Source organism: Plodia interpunctella, chromosome 3, assembly GCF_027563975.2.
Source record: "Plodia interpunctella isolate USDA-ARS_2022_Savannah chromosome 3, ilPloInte3.2, whole genome shotgun sequence".
NCBI lineage: Eukaryota > Metazoa > Arthropoda > Insecta > Lepidoptera > Pyralidae > Plodia > Plodia interpunctella.
This window is the reverse complement of record NC_071296.1, coordinates 3,057,552-3,085,476: the sequence shown is the minus strand read 5'-3', so window position 1 is coordinate 3,085,476 and position 27,925 is coordinate 3,057,552. Positions and strand designations below refer to the sequence as shown.

Here is a 27,925-nt window from a genome sequence, read left to right as displayed (position 1 = left end):
TTTTCTTTCAAAAAAACCCGTCATCGGATCGTAATTCTTTTGGATTTCTTAATCTAAAAAAATTGCAGCGATCAAAATCTTTATTAAAATTAAAAACAAAAAAAAAACACCACAAACTTGTAAGGTTTCAAGTAATAATGGTAACATTAAAAATTAAATAACTAATGCATTGTATTAAAAAATACTAACCACTTATTTTTTAAAATATTTATTCCTTTATTTCAGGCAGTTACAATATATATAAGTACCTTACATACTAAATATACGAATATAATAAAATGTAATATTAGGTCCCACGTTGTATCAGCGACGTGAGACGCGTGGCTTCAGCAGGTGACCGTTCTCTGAATTTAAATAATACAATACAGTTCTACTTCAGATTATGAAATCATCGAAATAGTGAAATCTTAAGGATATATGAAATACATTTAGATGAGTGTTTTCATAAACGGATCCAGCTATCGTGTGACAGTTTAGGAAAACTTGAGCACTGATACATTTCATAGATTAGATCTAATCACTACATTTTCAGTTGATGTACTTATTGCGAATAGCGACACGACTTAGGCTGCGTTTCCACTAAGTTTTGTAGAACCAATAGAATCGCTTATTTACCTAGCGGAGCTGTGCTAAGCGAGGGGTAAATGAAGCGATTATTGGTTCTACTAAAACACATCCCTCGCTACGCATCCTTGCACATCTTTGGTGAAAACGCAGCCTTGTCACCTGCACCAATAGATACCTAGTGTACCTACCTAATTCCTGGGGAAGGTTTAGGAGTATTATTATGTTTTTGACCCGAGCGAAGCCGGGACGGGCCGCTAGCTAGATAAATATACTTATGTAACTCCAAAATACCAACTACAAATAGTAGCTTTTTAAATGATCTTTGTTTACTTTTTTAAATACCAACCAATTTACTTAGCAGATTTGGATGACGAAATAGAACATCCCAAGAAAATCTATTATGTATATTTAGCAGAAGGTACTTAAGTAATCATTTTTTTTCTCTTCCGCACAAATTAGCCGATCAGGTGATCGATCTAGAAAAGGGTAGAAAAGTGTTTTTTTTATTCTTTTAGTTTTTAAAAATTTTGTTTTAGAAGTTGTTGTCCAAGTAGATATATTGTGAAAATTCATCTGGTATTTAAAAAAGCCAATCTGTATAGGGATTAAATATTTTTTTAACATATAGTATAAGGTACATAAAGTAGGTACTTCCTTTATTTAAATCGAAATACGACGTAGCTGCTTATTATATGAATGTAATCAAAAAGAAGATTTATTTTTCTAGCTTTGTTTTTATAATAGGACCAAAATGAAAACAACGGAGTTAGGGATTTTTCAATAAGAATTTCATCATTTATTTTCAACGAAACAATCACATTACAGTCTTAAAACTAAACTTACATAATAATAAATGCATTCATAGGTATCACTCGTTTTCAGACAAACTGATATTTATTAACGATGGCTTGCTATTCCTATGGGAATATGTCCGTATTCTTCGATACAAGTAATATTTAGTATCTTTTAATTGATTTCACTAAAACTAATTTATTTCATTCATGAGATATGCGGGATGCTATATTTAATGATGGCGATTTCTCCTCAGTAAGGGCAGCAACAAATGAGCCAGCCTTTTCTTCAGTCTGCAACAAAGATTATCACATTTAGAAAACTATTTTCTAAACTTTTTTATCTAATGACAAGTGGTATGAAGCTTACATCTGAGCTTTCTCTTGTTTCCTGTTCGGCGCGGCTTTTTTCAGCGGCTTGGTGTCAGACTCGAGGGAGACGTCTGCCAGGCTTTCGGCGGGCTTGTCCGCTGGCGGCTTCGGGTCCTCGGGCTTGGGGTCCTGGGGTTTGGTTTCCTCCGGCTTGGGCAGTTCCGGTTTGGACGGTTTAGGCGGCTTCTGAATCTCGTTGAAGTCGTCGAGGTCGCCGAGGAGGTCGGCGATGTCGATTTCGGAGGCGGCGGCGAGGAGCGAGTCCGCGGGGGCGACGGCGATGACGACGCCGTCGATGTTGAGGCGGTAGTTCTCTGTGCCGTTCTGTCGCTGGTCGTAGTGGTGTGCGCCGGCGCAGTCGGGCGCGGGCGCGGCGGCGGCGAGCGTTGCCACCACCGCCAGCACCGCCAGCTCGCAGACCACTCGCTTGTAATTGACCATCGCGGGAGGTGTCTAGCGCCGCACTGAGCTGCCGTGCCGTAGGGCCCGCTATGTACCTCTCTCCGGTGCATCTGTTATTTATTCGCGCAGATAGCGGTACAGCAGCTGCCGGTCTCAAACTGGAATACGCAGTAAATACAACTATCACTGATGCGGAGGCTCCGTTTCCTATAATTTTCCACTATAATTTTCAGTTATGAATGAAATGTTGTGGATGAACGTTGATTTAGATTTGGATACCAGTAAGTCTTATTCATCAACATCATCCGACTGGCATGATAGGTACCAACACTGTTCAAATGAGTTTCTTTCGGCATTTCTTCTCAGCAGGTGGTCGTTCCGAAATGTCAGTAGTTTGTAGCTTGTGAGAAATAACTATAAATACAAAAATTGACGAGAAAAAGTGCCTGCGTGAAGGTCTAATTTCTGAATAAATGATTTGAATTTGAACTACACTTTTCCCACTTTACGTATGGAATCAAAATAAGTATGAACATTGTAGATCAAAACATACCAATGCATACTTAAGTAAGTTATTCTGGTTGAGACAAAAATAAGTTAACGACAACATTGACAACGTAGACTACTTAGATAAAATACGAAAATCCTAGAAGTATTTGATTATGTTTTTAGAAATTGAGAAAGCAATAATAAAAAAGCAAGATTAGGAAAATATATACTTAGTACACCTATGCCTATAAAGATGTAAGGTTATCTAGATACACCTAGCTATGTAAATAAGTAATTTACCTGGCAACCATGTTGACACTGGTTTGATTTTATGGATGGAAGGGCTGTGAAGGCTGAAAACAAATCGCAAAATATATTCATGCTAAATAAAAAAAAATATATGCAACTATTTAAGGCAATTAAGTACTTCATGCAATTCAAATATATTTATTGTTTTGTTGATTTTTAAATTCCACTCTTTTGGTCTTCGTAAAATAGTTTAGAAAACAAAAACAAGAACGACTCCCGCGGCCCGCTAGGTTTCATACAAAAAAGTTCAACGCGTTTCGTAGACATCGTACTGTGACATCGCAGCACCAACACAGATTTTTTACATCGAATTTGAGAATTTATTTTAACCAGCGGCCCGTCCCGGCTTTGCTCGGGTAAAAACATAAATTATACACCTAAAACTTCCTCAGGAATCACGCTATCTGTTGGTGAAAACCGTAAAAAATCCGCGCAGTACTTTTTGAGTTTATCGCGAGCGTCTGCTCGCGATAAACTCAGACAAAAACTCAGACAAAAACTCATACAGACACGGCAGAGAACATTGTTTTATAATGTGTATAACGATGTATAATTTGTATACCTACGCCGTAAATAGGTATATGTATTTCTCATTCATCATCTATTACAAGAATATATTATGGATCGCATGACATTAAAATCTATTTTTAAATTTTAAGAACCAGTTCGATGTTGTCTGGCGGAACAAATAATTAAAATTGGAAATCCGTAATCTGATTGGAAAGGTGTTCCAGATTCCTAATGGCACATTCATACACAAAATTAGTGTGTGTACAAAAAATGTCACGTAGATCCTGCCAATTCCTATGGAAAAAAATACTTTTAGTACGAATAAAACGGGCTGGCACTGCTATTTGACATTTACTAATTATACCTATAATTAACTAAGAACTGACCTATGACAACAACCAACCTGTATTTGGTAATGATCAAAATCGACGAGATAAATAATATCGGAAAGAAAAGGTTAATTTTAAAGGACAAGTTAAATTTGGAGACAATAGATTCATTTTTTAAGCGGAAGCCGGTCTTCTAGCCGTAAATGTGACACGTTCAGAGCAAAAAGAGAGAGAGAGAGAGAGAGCTAAAAACAAGACCTAAATGAGTTTTGAAGAAAGGAATCAACAGCATTTTGTGCGTTTGGGAAGACCGCGGTAAAAGTTTATACAAGAAAGAAAAGAACTATATGGACGCTAATGCTTTTTTTTATATGACTAACATCGATAGCTTTATAAGCTTCCCAGTGTTTGGTAGCAACCCTACCTAGCACAGATTGGTCGAAGCGAAGCAACCTGCGTTGGCTCTCGACTAACTGTATCGCGTCGTGCCGATAAACGGTAAACGATCGTTACCGCCCTTGTCGCGACTGCTCCGAATACGAAAGCTTGTTTTTGTTTTGTTTTATCGAATCTGTCACTTCATTAGTGAAGATTGAAATACCAACAAAAATAAACGCTACCTGCTACTGTATACATGTACCGTACTTAACATATCGGCGGTTGACTGCAAGAGATCCCTTCATTACGATTAATCCGTCGTTGTACTTGTTTCGTTCTTATTAATTATAAGTTAGTACTTATTTTTTGAACAATAAGATTATTAAAAACGAAAGGTAGGGAAGCGGTTGAGGAAGGAACCGGGAATACGTGCAGATGACGTAACCATCGGGTATTTTTTGTCCCGGAATTCCCGCGGGAGAAAAGCTCGTGTATTTTTGTGTCGAACCTGACAGTTTGCCGAAGCCGTGGTGGTCCTGTGGTTAAGAACCGAAAGGTCCAGTTTGAGTCCTATGTCAAATGAGTTTGTATAGGTACCAGTCAGACTCATTAATCGTAGTTTTGATCGACCACACCTGCTTTCAGTGAAGAAAAGTATCGTGAGGAAACCTGAATTCTAGTGGATTATTTATCAGTGTGCGAAATGGAGAAGGCAATAGCAAACCACTCTACGTCGCCAAGGAAATCTCCTATATCTATGGAGTGGTGTGCATGTGTTTCATTCCACTTAAGTACAACGGCTATATTAAGAAAGTTCGACAAGAAAGTGTAAGTGAGCACTATACAAGCGCCCATTATGGTGCCAACAAAAGAAATGTCTGTCTAAATACCTAAGTATTTTAGACTGTAACTGTCATTTCTGACACGTAAACTATTATATTCATAAATCACACCAACTTGTAAACATATTTTAAGTACTTATACTAATGTTTTATACAAAACTTTTGGAACTGAAGAAGTATACTAAACCACTTCCATTTATATTCATGATGCTTGCTGCGCTGCCGTCGGTTTCGCTCCTGTGGAAATTTCGGTTATTCCAGGTTATAATCTACCCGTGTCCATTCTCACAAACTTTCTCATCATACTAATATTATAAGTGAATGTGTCATACTTCATTTCAAACTACACAAGTTACCTATATATTCTTAAGTTTAACCGCATAGGCTCATCTATGGAAAGGGCCGCATTTGGAGATCGAGAGACAATGGGGCACCGAAGGAACGGAAGACCTATAAAATCAGAATAAAAAAATCTTTACAAAAATGTTATTCAATATATTATATCTTTTTCGTTTGTAATTTATTTCAACGAAGAATGTACATGTATATGTAGTAATTCAATAAAGAATAATATTTTGCCGGTAATCATGAAAAATAAAGACAAAAATTGACATTTTGATTTTTTAAGTCTATTGTGACCTACTTGGATCTACTACTCCTCTCTCGAGGAAGCCCTAGCTCCCCCAAGTCCGGCCCTGTGTGCGCCAGCATCACAACGGTACCAGTCACCTCTGCTATGGCGGTCAGACCAGTCTGGCTGCTTGCCCTAATTGAGCGAGTTGTGGTTACTGCCGGCATTCGATATTTTTTCATATTCGATACCAACACTATCGCTAAATCTCTATCATTCTCATCTAATAATCGCATACACACTAGTGAACTCGTTTTCCTCGTGGACGCCAACTGTCAGCCACTGCCTCATTCCTCGCCATGTTTTCCTTCACCGGAACGTGTATGAAAACAAAGTGTATGCGTTTAGTAGTCATTAGATGCGGTAATCGTAAAAAGTCGAAAAAAGTCACATCATTAATTGAATAAAATCTGACACCAGTGTTAACAATTAATACACTTGAAAAGAAATATCTTTCTCATCTGAGCGTTATTAGCCCGTTTTCCTACTTTTTCATCTCCACTTAGAACGGCATCCCTAATTGAGAGACCATTGGTACGCGTATCATCCGTCAACACTTAATATAATATTACATCTAATAATTATAATAATTAAAGAAATTTATACTAAATTAACCTTTGATTACCTTTGACTTTGCCTAAAGATTTTTTTTATATTCATCGTTTTATAAGCGAGTCAAATTTCGATCGAGTCTGAAGAAATTATGAAAATCAAAGAATTTATACAAATCATAAAATATTTATTGACAATTCAATACTTATATATCTAATGTTGCAAAAGTTTTAACTAAGTAAATATTTTTAATATACATACTAATATACTATTACCTAAATAACAACAAGAAATATCAATCGAGTAATATCTTTTAAGGAAGACAATTTTGTGCAAACACGTTCAAATACAGTGCAACCTTAATATAACGTACCTCAATGTAACGACTTCCTCGATTTAACAAATTCTTTGTAAACCCCTTGAATTGCCCATAAGAGTAAAGAACAACCTCTTTATAACGAATTTTTAACTATCAAGAAAAAGTATAAATACCTCTAATTAACGAATTTCGTCAACCCAAAACCTTTATATAAAGTTCCAACCAATGTATGATTCTTAATCTCATAGTATGTGATTCATGTCGCGACAGGTTTCGACATGCTTTTATGAACAAATCATAAAACAATCATTGTTGTTCGATGGAAAGTAATGTAAACACTGCTGCTGCTAAGTACGTAATGTTGAGGTGAATACAACTTTTTACCTCTTTATAACGAATTTTAGACCAACCTAACCTCAACATAACGAACCTCAGTTCAACGAATTACTTGATATAACGAATATTTGTTTGTTTCCTTCCGATTTGTTATATCGAGGTTGCACTGTATAAACATAATAGAAAAATCATTTTAAAATAATATCACTTATTTTTTTCTCAAATCGTCCAATCCAAATATAAAATTTATTTTTGCATCATTTTTCAGAAGAATATTTTTAAATTGTAATCTATTAACTGTAAGGCACTTCGGAAGACAAGTGTAAATAGGCACTTGATTTAATAAATAGAAATAAAAGTGTCTCTATGACTTAATCTAGTAATACCATAATGTACTCGAAATAACTAAAAACTAACAAACAAAAAAAGCTGTATTGTAAAATGTAACAGGCTGAAGTGAACTTAAAACGCATTTTTGAAATATTATTTTCAAATTAAAATTTTTTAAGAGACTTCCTTTCACAGTAACGAAATACATAGGTGCATTTACATAAAGCGAGTGAGTGCTAAATTACTCACACAATCTTAAGAGCCTTTGGAATTTCTTAATAATCTTTATTAGTCAAAAAAGTAAAGAAAATAAATGAATAAGGCTTTCGTATATTTTTAACCAATCTTGTCTATTCTATATGGTATGTTCTTGACAAAGTGTAAATATGTATTGACATTTAGTATTTTATGAATATAAAATACTTACTTTTTCTAATGTTGTCTTTTCTTATTATTAAATAATTAACGACATTGAATTTAAATGACTATAAATTAAAACTTAAAATTAAAACACGAGTTAAAGAAACAGTAGAAATATTTCTCAACAAAACATCACAACTGGCTTGTTTCTCCTAGGACAACAGATTAATAATTAATTTGTAATATAATCAAGGCGCTAGATTTGAGTGTTAATTGGGGACCTATTGAAATCAGGTGTAACCGATTCTACTCACGATTACAAACTATAAAATACAAACGTACGTTTTATTATGAAATTGTAACCTCGTCTAGAATCCGGACTCGAGAGCATTACGTACGCACATAGATATTGTTCTACAGTAGAATTATGTATGTATGCATACTGCGTTTTCAGTAGAACTATTAGTAGAACTTCTACGATACGAGATGCGTAGTTTTAGAACTACATAATGAATGTTTTTATGTAATAAGTATATGTTCTTTTGCATATTGTTGGCAAATAAAGATTTGTATTATTATTTACTAGCTGTCACCCGCGGCTACGTCTGCGTGATTTTTCCACGGGAACAATTATTTTTCCTGGATGAAAAGTACCACATGCCCTTCTCCATACTACAATATTATATAACTGTATAACGACAATACTGTATAACTACAATATTGATCACTTTCACTAATTAGTGACAGTAATCAGTGTGTCGACCGTAAATGTTCTATCCAAACATGAGTATCCCTACGGCACATCATCATTGTCAGTGTCAGTGTCAGTGTCAGCGTCAGTGCAGCAGAGTGCGATCAGGATGAGCACGCGGCGGTAGAGCGCGCGCGCGCGCAGCCGGTACAGCGCCGCGCACAGATAGCGCTGCACCGACCGCGCGCACGCGCGCGCGCCCGCGCACAGCTCACGGGACGCTGCGCACAGCGACACCGCTTGCCGCCAGATGCGGGTGCTCACTGGGGAACGCGTTATTGTAGGTATAGTAGCCACATGTGAGAGATAAGGACAATAACTTGAAACAGTGCACTTTAATATATGTGCAGTGCAGTGCACATAACTAAAGTAACTGTAGATGTTAAATATTTTTAAGTCATAATTTTTAATTTACTATTTTATTTCGCAAAAAGGGGAGGCCTTTGCCCGGCAGTGGAACACGTAAAACAGGCTATAAAAGTTTTATATCACACACTTTCTGAAATTGCAAAAACGAAACCTCTTCATTCTTCGTAAAAACATAGGTATATCATAGTTAAAATATGTTTTGCCTCGTTCTCTCAATATTAAATCTTGTAAAATGCGTCAGTGAATATACTTAAACTTTTTTATGAATAAAAGGCTAACTATATAGACCATTAGCATCCCGTCCGTTGTGTGGTTCCACCCTAGAATAGGACCACTCCAGATCCTTCCGTGGATGTCGTACGAGGCGACCAAGGAACACATAGCAATGACAGCTAATAAACAACAAGCGTTCCCAAGGAGAAGGTTGACGTCAAGCGGCTGTAAAATTACAGTCGAATCTTTAAGATTTTAATTGTTTATATTTCAATTTTATTTTCAATCGAGGAGAGAGAAGATAAGACCCAGAGAAAGAGAAGAAAAGACTCACAGAATTGCTGCATATGGTTGTCTGTGTACTGAAACAACTGCTGCATAGAGTGGGCGCCCTCTATTGGCAAGTTATTGCTTACCACCAGAGTGCTTGATGGTGCTATCACACGGGATATTACCTCTTCTAGCTCGGCTTTTAGGGCCTAAAGTTAAACAAATATATGTTTGAAACGATTATGATTAGTGACACAATGTAATTATATATATATAATTATTTTTCGAGTAACGAGTATTATATAGGTATGTACATGTAATAATTGACAGTGCGAGCGAGGTCTACAAGTCAACTTGGGGCAAAAATACATACTATGTAAGTATGTATGTATATATGTATGTTTGTAACGCGATAAGTTTTGATGAAATTTAAAAGGTATGTAGGATCTAAAAATATAATTTTTAATAAGATTCCAACCTAGGACCTTTCGATTACAGGCAAATTAAAGATGAAACTCACCTCATCGTCGGCGCTGTCGACTGGAGCGTTTTTCTTCTTCAAATCATCTCGTATGACGTGTAGTTGGTAATGCGTAGGAATGTGCTGTGAATTTAAATGTGAATATTAAAGTTTAAGCGCCAATTCCTATCATTGTATAACGCATTGTCTTTGAAATTGAATAGCGACGTGGAAAATTTCAACTCTGTAGAACAAGCCGCAGTTGGGGAAATTTGACTTGCAAGACAGACAGACAAACATGGGGACAGGTGAAACTAAATAAAAGCTTGCGATAAAAAGATATTATTTTAACTACCTTACGTTGACCCTCCTTGAGATTGCCTATCAGTTGCCAAGGCTTTGTGTCCCTTATTCGTCTCGTAAGATAAAATAATGGAGTGGTCAGCAGTAAAGAAGATATGGAATGGTCCTATTCTAAGGCGGAACCACACGCAACTATCACTTCTCACGCAACTATCTTGGTCCTATATCCTGTTTGTAATACATGTAGAAGGTGACTAAGTTATAAGTAACTATGTAATCATTTGAAGACCATCATTGTATACTTTTTATTGATACCTATATAAAAATAATGAAATATATAAAAATAAATATTTTTATTGATATATATTGTTGTTAATTTATTAGTGAATTATTTTTTGTATACTATAGCTTTTTTATTTTTTTATTATTTATTTTTTATATTATATTATAATCCATCCTAACTATTATAAATGTAATTTTATTGACTGCTTTAAATTTTACTATAATGAGAGTTTGAATTGCATTTATCTTATTTTATTGATTCATATTAATTTAGATAATTTTCTTTTCCATATTGTCGCGCCATGTTTTTGTATGTTAAATGTAACGATTTATACTCGACGCCCACGACACAGGCCTAGCCTAGTGTGGGATCATTTGTTATTTTATATACATGTAATTCTATTCGAGAAATAAATAATTATTATTCTTTTACTTAATTGGCAATTAAATGATCACGAATATTTCACTCACATTGGTGTCGGCCAGCATGAGCACCGTGTGCACGTGCGGCAGGTCGGTGGTGTCGGTGGTGTCGGTGGTGTCGGTGGTGTCGGGCGACAGCCGCGTGAGACAGGCGGGGTACAGCTCCGCCAGCACCACGCTGCCCGCGCCCCCCAGCCGGTAATTGCTCTGCTCTTTGGCTGACAACTCGTCTAGTCTGTCGTAGATCAATGTGCCTACTCTCGGTTTTACATCTGTAAGTTATCATTTCTCTTCCTATCCAATCTGTGTGCACCTATATAGGACACTACATGTTGCCCGGGGCTGCGCTCCCATGGGAATTTTGAGATAAAATATAGCCTATAGCAATCTTGAATAATGTACCTTTGTAATGGTGAAAGAATTTTTGAAATCGGTTTGGTAGTTTCGCAGATTATCCGCCTCAAACATACAAACTCACAAACGCTTACCTCTTTACAAGCGCTCAGAGTGCAAGCTTTGTCACATCCTACTTTATCTATTAATGCTACTGACTGCAGTGTATCTTGAGAAATATTATTTTATTATCATAGTAACAAGGGTCATTTGGTGTAGGTTAGAATGATCGATTGATACTCACCCGTTCTTCTAGTGAAAAAGGTTTGCATGAAAAATTTAATGAATGTTAGTAAAACTACAATTTGTCTAAAAAAAAGTAGAAGACGGATTTTTAATTATCTACATTGTTTGCCATTTCAATACCAAATAGAATGGTTGACATAGAATAAATATAACAAAGACAAAGAAAACTATGAGACAACAAACACTCAGAAGATTGTGTGGTCCAACTATTTTTTTAAGTTTGAAAACTGCCCCTCTTCTGCTCCAACTAGTGGGACGGAGCAGTTAGACCACTGCGCCAGACTAACCAAAATCAAAATCAAATCATTTATTCAGAAATTAGGCCTTCACAGGCACTTTTTCATGTCATATTCTAAATTAAATGATGTTTACCAAAGCTACAAACTACTAGCATTTCGGAACGACCACTGCTGAGAAAAAATGCTGAAAGAAACTCATTCAAACAGTGTTGGTCCCTATTATGTCAGAAGGGCTTACCGTTTTTTAAATATAAATTTATGTATAATTTTTTATCAGTAATATAACAATGTAAGTACACAATAAAGTACATGGTCAAAAGGTATACTGAAACATATTATGATTGTGATCAAGTGCTGATGAAAGGAATTATTATATATATGCATGTATAATTAACCAAACAAAAAAAAACTTTTAATAAAAGATCTAGCTGACCAGTTCCCCCCGGCAGCACCCGTTCACGAGTTGACGCGTGAATCAGCCATCGCGAAGCTCAACCACAATAGAGGGAACCCCCCGACCCGATCAACGACGCCGCCACCGGTTTGACCATTTGAGTGTGCATGATATACTCGATCTCCATAATCTATCACTGCCAAAGCATTGTCAGTGGCGTTGTACACGTCTGTGCTTATGCTGTTTACGCAGAACACCATATTAGATGGGGCATAGTCTGATATCCTTAAAGTGCAGTACAAAGAAAACATACTGAAGTGTTCAGCGGCAGCTGTGCAGTCAGCATCTTCACACCACGCCAGGATCATTTGCAGCGACTGCAGCAATGAGCACTGCAGCCGCATGAAGAAGGACCTGGTCCGGATCGGCTGCCTTTTCTTGCAACCCTCACAATACCACTGGACCCTGGAATCACATAGAGTTATATAAATATGTATCTCTTTATCTTATTATGTGGCTTTTGAATGTTATATTAAAAACATATCTTATCTCCTATGTAATGTTACTGTAGAAAGATAGGTTAAATATAGGGATATGACATATCACAACTAGAAGATGAGATATCAATCAGTACTCACTTATCAATAACTCTTGCAGCTTTCTTTACCACCTTGCATTCTGGACTGTCCGAGAGACACTGCACACTGTTAGGTAACAAGCCGAATGCTTGTAGCCTTTCAACCAATTGATGTTCTAAACGTTTTTCACCATTGTTTTCAATGAATTCTCTATATAATTCGAGATTCCTGAAACAGTATTATATAATACACACACATTGCAAGCAGTTGCATAGTTTATCAACTCATATAAACTGTTATACGGGCTAATATTAAAATGTTGGCTGGGCAGGAACCATATAAACTTATACAGGGTTATTTATTATTATTTCCTTGTTAGAGGCCAGCACAAGCACTGACAGGTGATTAGTCCTCCCATTTTGGGACTATTTTACCCAATTGCCCACCTTATACAGAATATTTAAAAAAACCTTTTACTCACTCTGGACTAACAGCAAAAGGAAAACAATCCTCATTCAATAATTTCGTATTTTCATATGTGGTAGAATCAGCTTCCATACTGGTGTATGCTCCTGCTTAGCTATGATATGTGTACTACTCCTGGATACTCCTGGATAAACAACTGTAATGCAACTAGTTAATATAGTCTTTGATTTAAAAAAATAGGAATTGGTGAAAATGATTTATAAGCAAATGGAATTTATTGTTTTTATTAGCTGTAGGCAAGTGATTAACTTTTACTTTTAAACAAATGAGGCTGTAGCCGAAAGAGCCAAATAAATGTGCTGTAAACTTAAGATATGGAACCCCTGATTTATAATTGGCCTGGGGTGGTCAGAAGCCTTGATTAGTTGCTGGTAGTAGCCCGGGGCTATGCTCAAAGCAGGAAGTGGAATCGTGTGTTTTTCATATATTCACCCCCCCATTCCAGTCCAGCACTTGGGTTGATTTTTAAAGAGAAAAAAGCCTATATTTGACCTCGGGTCTTTAACTACATATATTACAAAATTCATTAAAATCGGTCTAACGGTTTGGCCATGAAAGCGTGACATACAGCATTTTGCACTAATAATATTATTAGGATAGGTAGTATGGATATAAATACGAATACTCACGGTACGAGTAATATTAGAGAGGTCGATCAAGAATAATAGGTATGATATATCATAACATTATAACATAATTAATATTAACACAATTAACGAATAGAACTCTATATATTATCAAATATTTTTTTAAAGAAAAATCAATACAAATAGAAACAGGTAGGTATTTTATTTTCTGCTTTTACTTTTGACAGCCGACAATTGACAGTGACACCTGATCTGACAGTCAAATGCAAATAGATTCAACGGCATAGTAGATAAAAAACAATGTTTTATTATAATGGTGTAAAAAAACAAACACCGATACAGAAAATCCGAATCATTATGGAGTTGGAGACTTTTATAAAGAACATACTAGTTGAAATTATCTTTATTTATTCCAAAATTTTGCGGTCTGCCGTCTGTCGACTCCCAGCCAGGATATTCTTATCTATGTCCCAGCCCCAAAAGGCATAGCAGTACAGCACTGGCAGAGCATTGGCACAGCCCTGCACCGCACTACGAAAACCCACACAAAAACGCTAAACCATGCTTCAAGCCATAGGCTGTCACTGTCATAAAAAAACGCACGCATGCGCTTTGTTGTCTTGTTTGGTTTGGTTGTTGGATGCGGTTTGTCTTTGATTGAGTTTCGACATTTATTTTAGTTTACAGAATTATATACAATTAATAATTACACTTTTTATAAGTACCTTTTTTGTTGTGACAGATAGATTCCAAATATAATATTTTAAGTTTTCGTAAATATGTAATGCCCCGTTATACCGTGCGAGAGAAAAAGGGTAAGTATTTGAATATTTTTAATAAAACTAAATCATTATATTATTAGATAATCAGAGTTTTCAATTTATATTAACAAGAAAACTTTCCACATAAGGATTTTCCCCTCTTGATTGTTGGCGCCGCATCTATATGTCCACTTCAGTGCTTTCATCTTTTTATCATAAAGTTAAAGGTGGTTAATGAAAAAAAGATACAAATAATAATAAAAAGACAACTATCTTTATTCAACTAGACAAGACAACTATTTCCATATTTCTCATTATTAAGTATACTCATACAACAAATTTATTTGTCAACAATGTAATGAAACTGTAACATCCTATTGAAATATCATCATCTCTAGTTATTTCTCATGTATGTAATTGAGTTCCAATTTTTAAATTTAAGATACAACATTCATGTTTTTAGTTTTTCTTTCTGGAACTGAAACAGTGCATTATTGGATTACTAATCCAAATAATACTGGGGATTTTAAAAATATCTTTTCTATTATTTTGCTCTCCCCCCTGGACCTCCGTTGTGTGCGGACGTGTTTTTTGATAACCCCTACTTGATCTAATTTTTGAATTTTTTAAATAAATAATTGAATTTTAAATAAAATAAGTGCCGCAAAATTAGTACGTAGTACCAGGAGATCAGAAGCATCCCGGAGGCCGGCGTAAGCGAAAGTAAGACAGAACTCCAGCTCAGCGTGTGCGAAAACAGGATAGCCTACGCGTGCCGTGCGTAAGTCGTAAAAGCTCCGCCCACTTATACTCGTAGTCCATTCAGTCCTGCGCCCGCGCTACTACTACTGCCGACCCCGCCGCCATTGATGCCAAATACAGTCAAACAAAAAGATTGCGCAGCGTACACTAGGTAACAAAAGTTTATTTTTACTTACTCTTCAACTATGACTACTCAGAGGTCTCCTATCATTTCTACAAATCGGCCTGGATTAATGAAGACCCCCGTATCCAGCTTCGGTTCAGACCCTCAGTTGTATGATTCAACAAAAAATATAGACAGTGGTTCTGACTTCATCACACGCAGAATGAAAAGAAAACATAGTAATGAGTCTCCTGACTTTGAGTCTATTATTTATCAAATGAAGGAAATGTTTGCGAGTTTTGAAAAAAAGCAAAACCTAAAACTAGACGCTATTTCACAACAAAATTTAGAAATTCAAAAGAGTATTACCTTCTTGTCGTCTAGATACGATGATTTACTAAATAAGGTACAAACTTTAGAAACCACAAATAGGAGCTACGAACAGAAGATTGAGTCACTTGAGAGCAAAATAGAGGTACTTGAACGAAACTCTCGTACTTCGTCTGTAGAAATAAGAAACGTTCCTAAGCAGAATGTGGAAAACAAATGTGGAAAAAAAACTACAGGCCTATTTCTCTCCTTCCTATTTTGGCAAAAATAGCAGAAAAATTAATTAATAAACGTCTTGTTCACTATTTGGAAACCCAGAAACTTATATCTGATTCCCAATTTGGTTTCCGAGCCAAAATGTCTACAAATGATGCAGTACATAACCTGACTGATTTTATTGTTGTGAAACTTGACGAGAAAAAGAAAGTTTTGGTTATATTTCTGGACCTAGCTAAAGCTTTTGACACGGTCTCTACGCCACTTCTGCTGAATAAATTGGAGAGATTGGGAATTCGTGATATCCCTCTGAAACTATTTCAGGATTATCTTTGTGGTAGGCTGCAGAGAGTTAGAGTTGGAGAGTACAGAAGTGATGATTTACCAATTAATTATGGTGTACCACAGGGCAGTGTGCTTGGTCCCACTCTGTTTCAAACTTTTATTAATGATTTATGTAACTTGAATCTTCCAAATGGCAAAATTGTAACTTTCGCTGATGATACAGCTCTCGTTTTTCACGGAGATACTTGGGACCAGGTATATCAACATGCTCAAAAAGGTTTTAATAAAGTTTGTTCTTGGCTCTCTGCAAACGGCCTAACACTCAATGTTGACAAAACGAAATATATCCCATTCTCCATCAGAAACATCAATAATGCTATACATAATAACTACTCCATAGTAGCACATACATGCTTATCTGATCGGTCATGCTCATGTAGTAAAATTATGTTAACATACAACATTAAGTATCTCGGCGTTTTAATTGATAATACATTAAGCTTTAATTATCATTTAAATTTACTTACGACTAGAGTACGTAAGCTCATTTTTATTTTCAAAAACTTACGACACATTGCTGATGTAAACATTATAAAAATGGTATACTTTGCTCTGTGTCAGTCAATTATAGGTTACTGCATCACAGTGTGGGGAGGTATACCAAAAACAAACCTACTCTTACTTGAAAGAGCTCAACGAGCGGTGTTAAAGGTCTGCTTCTTTCTACCGTATCGTTTTCCTACTGAAAATCTGTACAATCTGGCCGAAGTCCTGACTGTCAGACAACTCTTCGTCCTCAATGTAATCCTCAGACAACATTCCCGACTTAATTATAATCCCGCAGCTTTTGCACAGAGACGCCGTGGTCATCGTGTTGCTCCTGTTGGCCAATGGTCTACTGCATTTGCTCAAAGATTTTTCGGTTTTTTAGGCAAATATTTATATAATAAAATTAACACAACCTTAGCTATCTACCAACTTTCTAAAGTTAATTGCAAAAAAACTACTTCTTCTTGGCTGAAATCTTTAACTTATGACGAAACAGAAAATTTATTAGTAGTCCCGGCTTAAATATATAAATCCACTGTGTTTTGTTGTATGATGTTAATGGATTCGTGATGGGTATATGTTCTGTATTATCTTGTGTTAATTCCTTTTTTTTTTTTAATTACTTGTAGTTCATGCTTCATTAGTAATTTTTAACATGTTTTTGTTAGTTTTTTCTCCTCAATAGGTATGTAACCTCAACTAGTATAAGTGTTTACCTGCATTGTATACACCTGGTTCAGTGTAGGAGAGGCTGGTAATCTGTCATACAGGTTTTCCTAGTACAGACACCAGTCTCTCACATAGATCATTATTTTGTAACTGCATGGTTCACCTTATTTCTCATTTATAAACTGTGTATTTCTATGTGAGAGAAGAAATAAAGATTTTTTATTATTATTATTATTATTATTATTATCAACTCTTAATACCTCCAAAAAGCCTGCTATCCAGCTCAGTACTTACTTTCGACTTTCGAGACTTTTGGCTCTATCTATCCCATAAGGCATAATATATACTGTAACATTCCATTCACGATCAGGTAATTTTATTAAGTCGACTCATATGTAACTTATTAACCTACTCCAAAACATACACAATAACACTAATGAAAGTTTGATGAAAGTATATTGCAAGAAGACATAGAGATAGGCTCGTTCTAGACCTTCGATAAGCATATTGAATTTTCAAGAAAAAAATATTTACAGAATTGATGTTCATACTTTTGATATTTTGACTAGATAGGTATATTATGTGTTTTTCATTTCTGATAACTCTTATGATGAATAAAGTGTCTAATCTGGAAAATGTGTTACTAAAACTGTGATTTATTTACAAATTTTATAACTACAATAGAAGATTGCTGTATTCTTATAGCAGATTTTTTTTGAGGCAAATGTTTGCTTACATAAGTAGACATAACCCAAATGAATTACATAGCCAAGGGTTTTTGATCATTATAACCCAAATAATAAAATGCTCAATGCACCTATAGAAATTACCTCTTCTTATATATTATTCTATTCACATATTACATATTATTTGACGACCTCGGTGTCGCAGTGGCAAGGTTCTTGCCACTGAACCGAGAGGTCCCGGGTTCGATCCCCGGCCGGGTCATGATGGAAAATGATCTTTTTCTGATTGGCCCGGGTCTTGGATGTTTATCTATATATGTATTTGTTATAAAATATAGTATCGTTGAGTTAGTATCCCATAACACAAGTCTCGAACTTACTTTGGGGCTAGCTCAATCTGTGTGATTTGTCCTAATATATTTATTTATTTATTTATTTATTATTCTATTGACTTTAAAATGTTTATTTTGTATAGGCATATATTGCTTTAAAAAATTAGAAATTAAATAAAGGTAGGCATGTCATAGTGAACACCCATTATATTAAGCCCCAAACAATGCTTCGCGATTCGTGCTGTATAAAAGTAATGGTACTGCAGCGTGAGTTTATTTGAGGTTCTATATTTTCATCAAGAACAAGCTTAAAAAATATTTAACTTAACTAACTAATTTCCGCGTGGCGTGCGTGGCAATAGGTCAACCGGCATGTCTCTGACGCAACCGCTTATTTCAGGCGCCACTGAAGCTTATTTCGTCCATAACGGTCGCGCTGAAATTCAAACGATCTTAATAATGGCGACGGTTATAGATGATTTACGGTTACTATTTGCCGGCGATTAATTGAGCCGTATTATACACGTGCGTTAATTTCATGGTTTATTTAGGTATTTATAAATCACAACTTCGAACAACTTAGGGTTAGAGCAGCAGTTTTCAAGGTGTGCTCCGTGGAGCCCTAGAACTCCGTAAAGCATATTTGTGGCTCCACTAAAATACACTATACACTTCCATAAGCCTAAGTAATATTACAAATGCTTAATGCTTGCAAAATATATAAAGTAAGTTTGTTGCTTGTTACACCTTCACGCTTTATCAGTTTAACTAATCTTGAAATTTCGCGTGTAGTTTGAAGTAGGTATGGAGAACGAAAAGACCTTTCATCCTGAAAAATAAATGATCCCTTGGGAAAGGTATACGGGCAAAGCCGCGGATGTTTGCTCGTAGTTTGGCTAGTTAAGTAGAAGCGAGTTCATACTGCCGAATCCCAATGGACTAATTTTCAGGCGGTCATCATTAACTTCAAGAATCCACCCCTAGCCAGATAGGGCCGTAAAGCAAAGGATTTTTATTTAAGACTAGCTGCGTCCCTGGGCTTTTTTCCCGTGGGATTTTCGGGATGTTCTTCCAGGTTATTTTCTACTCGTGTACTAAATTTCATAACAATCGGTCCAGTAGGTAATGCGTGAATAGGTAACAAACAAAGAAACAAACTTACTTATGCATTTATAATATTAGTTGGGATTATGTAGTATGGTATAGTGAATTTGAGTCTTCCTATCAGTACAACTATCGTTAATTTTTTCATTGCTACATGAGTTCATTAGTGAAGATAATTACAGAACCGTAGAGTTTTAGAAGATAATTACCGTCAGCTACATGAGACCACCGGCTGCTTGAGAAACTAGACATTATTTCGCAAAAATCTTCAACACAGGCAGGGCTGGCATGTCTGCTGCAACTACATTTTAAGTCAAGACCATAGGGTCTTGACTAAAGGAGAAAATAAACAATATTTTTAGGTGTATTAAAAATATGGTTTATGACACTTTTGCACCTGGGTAAACAAATATAACTGACATTTCTTTGAACATTCATCTTAATAAATTACTTGGTCTGAAGTAAGCTTACAACATTTTGTTCAGTTTGCATCCAAGAATCTGTCATACTATAGTCTAAAATTCAGTCTCGCTCTATATAAGTCTACCGGTTATGCCACTCGATCGACTAGCGAAGTAATTAACTCCGAATTTGTTTAAATTAAACTGCCTGTTTACTTCGTGACGCAAATAGCGCCACGGCTCAAGCCATATGTGGATAGGGTGTGGATAATAAATCTCACCGGTGAGATTTTCCAAAAAGATTGTTAAATCGTGATCACTTCGCTTCTTGATTTTTGTGTCGATAGCTCTTTAAGAATCTGAATGTTACCTACGTGATTGCGATTTTAGTTACTCTTATTGTTGATTCCCCTGCAATTTACTTGCGTGAAAGTATGTAAATGATTGTTATTTTCCTTCATATGGCTTTCCAAACCGGATTGTATATTGCTTGCTTAAACAAAATTGACGAAATTGGAACTATTATCCAACCATTATGCGACGTCTTCTGTAAAACAAAGCAGCAAGCGTTATTATTGTTGATTTCTGGGTTTGAGTAACTAAAATTGCGAATTCGGTTAACCGATTGACACGCACCACCACTTGCACAACGAATGTGTCCACAAATTTAGATATTTCGTGATCACCAGTCATCAGTTTTCTAGACAACCAAAACAAATGGCGTTGTGCTACGTGACGTGCGCGTGCTATAATGTCGCTATTCGTTCAAAGTTTTCCGGACGTGACTAGATAGTTCTTTGTTCTAAAACTGGAGAATATGTAGACGAATTCTAAGAACTTACGTGAAAATGTGCAAGAGCCGTATGAAATAATGATATTACAGTCTTACAAAAAAAAATTGAAATTCCTATTACATTATGCAATATCCATCCATAACTTTTTAGCAGTCAGTAAATATAATTAATTCAGCAAATCTTACCTCTTTGTAAAAAATACTTCGTTTAGACGCGAAAAATAAACATAAAGTTAAGAATCCTGTAAAATATAAATGTATTTCTATTTTGGCCATAATTATTCTCAAGGTAAATATATGCACTTGTTGTGTATTAACTTTTACCGCCTAAACGTTTCCTGTTTGTGGATATGTCGACCTGCATTTATGACGTATTGTTAGAAACCATAAAATTTACAGGGTCGTCGCTCCTTGCACTGACTTTATAATAGCTTCCTGCAAACCTTAGAAAACAAATCTAGTTTAACAAATGTTCTCTCCTTATGAAAAAGATTTTAACTAAATTTATATTGCACATTGCACTCGTGCTAATGACTCCTAGAAAGTCGAATACATAAAAAATCGCGATGAGACCTGTAAATATTGACTGTACTTAGTTGATAAGTGACACCTTTATGTGATACAGGACACCTGCAGCTCTTGTAACACTCATTATTGTACCGTCTTTCTGTTTCTGATAAATATAACAGCATAATGGTAAAACTATAAGAAGGAATAGCAAAAGATTTAGTGGCACAATGTGTATAAACCTCATTACAAATATGCCACGGCAGGAACTAACAGCAGGTCCTAACCAGTTTTGTACTACAGTATTCTGGAACCGATTTAGCAACATCGGGTCATATAAATCGCACGCACACGTAAATCAGTTTGAGTAAGTTGACGTCAGTGGTTCTTAAAGGCTATCTATCTTTGATTTTGGGATGCACCTTTTGTTCAAACATCCAAAATATGCAGCAACATAGACCAGGGAACTGACTGACTCTTATTAGGTACACACACAAACATACATTTTATATCCCCTGTTTCCAGTGGGGGTGCTGAGACGACGGATTTGCAATTGCCACGATCCTGACAAATATCGCATGTTATTATAAAGTTCATATATCTCAAACACAAGGCATTAGTGTTGAAGATATATGAACTTTCAGATTCAGATTTTATTGCAAGTCACAATTCAATAGTTTTTACTTTAAATCCCTCTGCTTTAATTCTAACCGCCTAGATGTTTCTTTTACTCGTTCAGCTATTAAGTTTAAATAATATAGTTGAGATATAAAAAAATATATAAATAAAATATTATCCCGCGATCATACCTCGTGTATAGGCTCTATGATACACGGTCACAGAATTCGTATTTGCCAATAAATCTAACCTATAAACAGCATATACAATCAATTTACTACTTGGTTGCAAAATAAACCTATACTTACAAAATTTGAGGAGCACAGATAGACGTAAATCTGATCCTTGCAGATTGCGGATAGCATCACGGAAGACACGAATTTGAGCGGCATGGAGGCCGTCGAAAGTTATGTTCCGATATTTATTAATCACGATTTCCGTGCATCATTAAATGAATCGCGTAATTGATCGATTTGTTATGTGTCTTCAGACAATGTTTCTAGATATTTAAATAAATGGTCCGTGATTTCAAAAATCTATGGTAACAATAACAGTACTATCTGTGAATAGACTCACACATTTCTGAAAGTGCATGTTCATTACTTTACAACAGGTGTTACGTTTTCCATCTTGTCAGTTTTATCACTTCACAAAAGTTTTACCAATTCACACGGTTTACTAAAGTACGTGTAATTCTCACAATTTTATAGCAGTCGTAAAGTTTGTGACACAACAGTAGTCGAAGTCTAGATAAACAGACTGCCGGTCAGCAGGTTCAGGATGTTACATATATTACTCTTCTTTGAATTCTCGTGTCTTGTGCAGTCAAACAATAAAGTTGATTGGGTGTTTATCGAACGAAAATAGAAGTGTCTGTTTGTTGATTTGTTCCCCTTGCTTTTGTCGCCTGGAGCGCAGGTATGCGAGGAACGCGGAGTCGCCCGCCCGGTTATAATTAGCGAAGCTGCCCTTTGTGGCATTTCTGTTTCTATCTCTCTAAGAATAAAACAGATCAATGCACATCTTCTGAATCATAACACTGCAACAGCGGAATTGTCATAAACTAGAATTCTAGTCAGATAGCAATAGCCAGCTACGGGTAATAAGAACACTTTTTGATAATGCGGTGGTGGTGTTGAAGCGGAGGAGTCGTTATGATTTAGTGTATGTGTAGTGTAGTGTATGTGTACATGTTCAAGCGGTATGCACATTTAATTATGTTGAACATAAACATTCAGGTAGCTGTCATTCCGTTTACAAGCGGACAATAGCGTATTGGTGACCACCAAAGGTGTAATTACGTCGGGCAAAAACCTTTAGGCCCAGTTTACGCCCCGGCGTAAACACATTTCTAGTGGTATATGATGATGTGATAATTGAAGAGTTAACTCCGAGTGGGAAAGTGACACTACGCTGTCAGGTATCGCGGGGCGCTAATTATTAAACAAAAGTAAGTAAAATCTCACGTAAAAATGGCATGTCTAAATACATGACACAAAATTAGCCTAATATATAATAATAATTTCAATGAATTTAAACGAAATCTTAACATGAACATGAGACATAAAACAGTTAATTTACTAAGACTAAATGAATTATTTCTAAACAAATTAGCTACTAATATAAGACTCTCTATAATAATGAGGCGCAGGCGCAGATGACATCTAAGATTGATGGCTCGTCATGATTACTGATTGAATAAACCTTATGCTATCACAAGTTGCTAACCTCAACCATTCTCAGTCATTAAGGTTTAATGACGCTACAAGCGCAGGCGCTGGTTGACGACAGTATACTGCAACTTTTTTAGATTCAGATTTGTTTATTCAGACTGTATACTTAAAGGTTTTTATTTTGTTTGCTAATAATCTTACAGCATTCCATCCCCCATTGCTGCAACCCATATTGTTGTAATAGCAGTAGCAAAGAAAACACTTCTTCGCTACATGTTGTAGAACCGCCGCTGGCTATACTCACAATAAACATAAGACAAAATTTTTTACTGATTCACTTGTTTACCCCCAAGGGCTTTCAAAAGTTTGAATAGCAATAATAGACATTAACTTGTTTGAAAAATTTAATGACCGAGCAAAAAGTATCGGTTGTTTTCGAAACAAAACAATGGCGGAATCTTTGGGAATCACTTTCGCCGCTATTGTCCGTGGAGAATGGTGCTCAGACTCTAACCATGGGAGACGATGGAGCGTGGCCAAAACGCACGCCAATCTAATTAGACACTTTCTTTGCCGAAGACAAGTTTCTCAAAATTTGGTGAACAGGTACAGGTACACTTATCACCGTTGACATTTTTCACGTGAGAAAATTGTGTTTCAATGAATGGGTTCGAATTGACATTTCATAATTTTCCTATATGATGAAGGTTTCCTATTAAAAGTAATTTTGCTTGTCACTTGTTCCATATATTCGTATGTCCTTTAATCCTGTTATATTTATACTCCAGATGAACATTCATCCGGTCTTGGTTTGATCCTTTTATTTTCTCTACACCAAGATTTGCTACTAATACTAAGATCACAAGAATATTTTCATTTACTATTTTAATACAAACGTTTCCAAAGCTTGAGTAAGTCAATCTATTTTTGAATTTTTATATTAGTGTGACACAATTACTTTTACCACAACCCTCGCTCATGTGTAAATATTAAAGAATATTTTGATTTGATATACTAGTTCATATATCATCCAATCCAAAACAATGTAGACTTATCTCTAGGTGTAATGTAATGTATTTGATAGACACATAAAATAATCAATTTAAAAATCATACATTGTTATTAGCACTTGTGGTAAGTGCAACAAGTAAAAGTATGTCATATTCTTAATTGTATATCGATGACTGGCCGAAAATGAAAAATGCATTCTGCCGGTATCTTCTACAGAATTCAAATTTGGAACAAACATAATGATTCGTAGACGTTTTGTTTTTGGTAGGTAGTTGAAATTAGGCTACCATAATTAAAACAATGTGACTATTTATGATGTTCTTGCTAGATAAGCCATTACAAAAGCTCACCTTCATTTGTCATATTAATTATTCCATTCTCATCACGTCGATAAGATACAAATTATGACTTGATTGGCTTGTTTTGTAATGTAATAAGAAATATTTCCCATCGTTGTTGCCTGCGTCTACATATGTAAGTTTATCGATAACTAGGAACAAGTGGTACGATCTGATTGCACTTTCACCAACACAATGCAGATGGTAGGTTCGTATGAGGAAACCTTTTTGTCCGACGCACCAACTAATTACATCATAATTCGTTCACGCAACAGAGAATTAATTGGTCTATGGGAACCCTGTTTATCTATCATCTATATCTGTGTTACATACATTGTGAAGTTAAAATTCTTCATCTTCAGTGACTATTCTTCTATTTTTTAAGGTCGTTAGTAGTTTGATCGGATTGAACACTAGCTGAAAGAAAGAATAATAAACTATGGTTGAAAGGTGAGAAGTGATAATGGATAGGAAGACACATATTTAGGTCGAAATAAAATTATACCTAAAAATTTTACAGGAAATGACATCAATAACAAAGATACAGTTTATCTTGGTAACATCGTTGGCGAAGTTCTTTAGAAAAGTTTATGAGATAATTAAGTCCCAATTACCTATATGATATCATGTTTCGTAAACGATTTCAATAAATCAATCGCGTGTTCTAGTGATATTAAAGCTTAGCCTTGATAATTGAAAAATTGAGGTATATGTAGCGTTTCGATACTTATAGTGTACATGTTTTGGTGTCACGGTCCATGCGTGCGAAACAAGCCGACCTCTCGTACGCAGACTCCACAGAATCGAATCTAGGTCACCCTCGGTGAGCCGGCAGCTGAAAACGCCACTCAGACCAAAGCCCTCTGAGTGAGCCTTTTGCATAAACATTTCTCTTTATAGCCCATTTATGGCCAGTGACAATATGGAACGAACTTTCGATATCTAAATAAATCTATTTGTTGAATTGAAAATGGCACAAAACTTTATATTATAAAACATATTTGGTTCAATAGAGTAGATTATGTATTCTAGTTATTCATGTCTTTGATTGAACTTCGTCAAGTAAGTCGTTACGTACGTCATTGTCGGCTCTCTAATTTAGTTTTTAAATTAAGCATCGTATCTTCATTGTCATTGAATTTTGATCCAGAATATCCTTTTTTTTAAATAATGTTTCATTGTTTCCAGAGTCTGGAGAAGTTCCACTAATGCTCCGTCCATTTCCTGTCATGCTCATGGTATGTTGCACTTTAATTTTACTTTCTTCGAATATCGAGGAATTCAAAGACCGAACATTCATTATTTACCGAGTATAAAGCTAGTATTTTGATTTATACGTCAAAGATCTGAAAATACCGTTCAGTTCGCCTCATTCTGTCTAGATTTTTTCCAGTCCACTTTTTGGAGTCGGTACTAACACCAAAAAGTGAATGCCTTCTGATATTTCTATTTCACGGAAATTATCTGTCGTCTTCCGGCTTTATGCAATTCCGAAAACATCGGCAGATTTCACAGAAAACTCTCTAGTAGGTTTTATATTATTTATGTACTGTAAAATTCACGCGTTTTGCATTACATAGATATAACTCTCATTTATAAAAAAGTTAAAGTATGTTTAGTGTTATTCAGTCAATGCCAAAAAGGTGCGATAGTGACAGAACATATTTTAGCTTAAAATATGTTTTAATTTCATACTGCAAATAGTAGCGTAAAACGAATACATAAATCGAAGTCCTTATCGATATTTATCAAGGAAAAGCAAACATCCCACTCTGTCGGGCGACTGATCGCTATCCGCGTCACACGTCCGGACAAAATTAGCTCTCAGTTCATGTATAGTTGATATTTAGATAGAATACCCACATACCTAAACTGGTCACCCTGGATGATGTCTGCGGCTGAAAATCCAGACATATATGTCTTCGAAGCCAATTTGTAGCTTATACGGACACTTTGTTGACCTAAAATATCAAAGACAAAGAATTTACTTGTCGCTTTTATTTACATTAGGCTACTATGTACAGATTCATCAAAAGATTCGTTCGTTATATTCTTATATGACCATCAATTAAAAATAACCTTGTAAATGAACAAAGTAGAGAGATTTTCGTAAAATTTCATGTGTGTGAAAAAAAAAACTTTCAACGAAGGCACTCAAAAACAGTTTAAATATGATGTGTTATGCTAACCTAAAAACCAAACTACTTCATAAAAACACAATACGTTGGTTAACATGACAAATCTTGAACGTTTTCTGCAAAATGTCAAAACTTTTTAAACAACCACTTGTCAAATATCAATAAGTTGGTTATTTTTCACTTAAAATACATTTCGACATTACTTAATGTACATACAAAAATGTGTTGCTCTGAAAATGGGTTATATTTTCATGTTAATTGGACTGTTTGCGTCACGATATAAGTTTTTCATGTTCATTTCGTATAAAATGGCATACTATTTTTTTGCTGTTATAATCGCTCCTTTATCATCATTACCATTTAATGTTGATGTTGTGTACATTGGTAATTAACACATTTTCACTGGATGACGCTATTTATATTTTAAATTTGTAAGTTTGTATAAGGTTAGCCTAGTGTTTTCCGTATTTTAATACTAAAGTAAATAAATACTGCAGCTAGATAATGACCCGATTCAGATTATAAGCTGCTGTTGCTAATATTTCGTTTAACAATTCACTAACAGAAAACTATGCGAAGCTATATATATATTTTTTATTTGTTGCACTAGTTGCAGTAGGATTTTACAAACATAGAGTGTGTCAAAGATGATCACGTGTGAATTTTCGCAAAAGTCTTAATTCGTTTCATAGCCGCTCCCTACTTTTGCTGTAGTCTTGTACAACGACGCGCGAGTGACGGTCGTGAAATATGTCTCTTCTCCAATAAAACCTATTTATTATTATATAACTATAAACAGTTCAGTTTCCAGTGAAATCCGTAGTGGTTGACCCTATACCGGACTGAAAGACATTATTACTTCACTCTTCTCGTTTATATGTAAGTAGATTAAGTTTATTTTTAAGTTACGTTCTAATTCTAAAAGAAGGAAATATTTTGCATATTAATAACCATTATTATAGTTATATGAATTATTAACATTCTATTATAATATTTATATAATTCATGTCGCTTAAGTTTCGCGTTTATACCAGATATATCTTAAATTTTATATGTGTGGCGCCTGGGACCGGTTGGAAAGTAAGTACTACTGTTTTGTTAAGGAAACCGGATCGGTAAATAATAGACACGCTCTATA

At 35.4% G+C, this 27,925-nt stretch overlaps 3 protein-coding genes across 10 annotated transcripts in view; 1 reads left to right on the top strand and 2 right to left on the bottom strand.

Moving 5' to 3' along the window:
- Positions 1–1,333: 1,333 nt before the first annotated feature.
- LOC128683761 (uncharacterized) lies at positions 1,334–2,240 on the bottom strand. Its single transcript, XM_053769689.2, has 2 exons — positions 1,729–2,240; positions 1,334–1,652 (listed from the first exon to the last, which is right to left on the bottom strand). The coding sequence occupies exons 1-2, from the start codon at positions 2,169–2,171 to the stop codon at positions 1,592–1,594; spliced, it is 504 nt and encodes a 167-aa protein (XP_053625664.1). The 5' UTR covers positions 2,172–2,240; the 3' UTR covers positions 1,334–1,591.
- On the bottom strand, positions 2,173–13,756 carry LOC128683760 (uncharacterized). Of its 3 annotated transcripts, none has more exons than XM_053769688.1 (9): positions 13,554–13,756; positions 12,920–13,060; positions 12,499–12,666; positions 12,174–12,325; positions 10,637–10,860; positions 9,641–9,724; positions 9,185–9,329; positions 2,922–2,974; positions 2,173–2,290 (listed from the first exon to the last, which is right to left on the bottom strand). In XM_053769688.1, the coding sequence occupies exons 2-9, from the start codon at positions 12,994–12,996 to the stop codon at positions 2,246–2,248; spliced, it is 948 nt and encodes a 315-aa protein (XP_053625663.1). In that variant the 5' UTR covers positions 12,997–13,060; positions 13,554–13,756; the 3' UTR covers positions 2,173–2,245. The 3 variants fall into 3 exon arrangements, with proteins under 3 accessions (XP_053625663.1, XP_053625662.1, XP_053625661.1); XM_053769687.1 differs by lacking the exons at positions 2,173–2,290; positions 2,922–2,974 and adding exons at positions 6,787–8,406; positions 8,475–8,531; XM_053769686.1 differs by lacking the exons at positions 2,173–2,290; positions 2,922–2,974 and adding an exon at positions 6,787–8,531.
- A 362-nt stretch (positions 13,757–14,118) lies between these two features.
- Positions 14,119–27,925, top strand: part of corn (cornetto) — a 44,274-nt gene continuing 30,467 nt past the window's right edge. For 5 of the 6 annotated variants that reach the window (XR_008406319.2, XM_053769682.2, XM_053769678.2 and 2 more), the window contains exons 1-2: positions 14,119–14,326; positions 25,838–25,887. The gene's annotated coding sequence lies outside the window, so the exon portion shown is untranslated. Of the gene's footprint in view, positions 14,327–25,837; positions 25,888–27,499; positions 27,667–27,925 lie in introns of those variants that run through there. The other variant, XM_053769680.2, reaches the window with a different exon arrangement.

What these genes read in the sequence shown, in the direction of transcription:
- LOC128683761 (XM_053769689.2), bottom strand. Translation starts at nt 2,171, where the DNA reads ATGGTCAATTACAAGCGAGTGGTCTGCGAGCTGGCGGTGCTGGCGGTG. An exon ending in AAACAAGAGAAAGCTCAGAT is followed by an intron (nt 1,653 to 1,728) that starts GTAAGCTTCATA and finishes TCTTTGTTGCAG; the next exon opens with ACTGAAGAAAAGGCTGGCTC.
- LOC128683760 (XM_053769686.1), bottom strand. Translation starts at nt 12,996, where the DNA reads ATGGAAGCTGATTCTACCACATATGAAAATACGAAATTATTGAATGAG. An exon ending in GCTGCAAGAGTTATTGATAA is followed by an intron (nt 12,326 to 12,498) that starts GTGAGTACTGAT and finishes ATGTGATTCCAG; the next exon opens with GGTCCAGTGGTATTGTGAGG. An exon ending in AGCTGCCGCTGAACACTTCA is followed by an intron (nt 10,861 to 12,173) that starts GTATGTTTTCTT and finishes GATAACTTACAG; the next exon opens with ATGTAAAACCGAGAGTAGGC.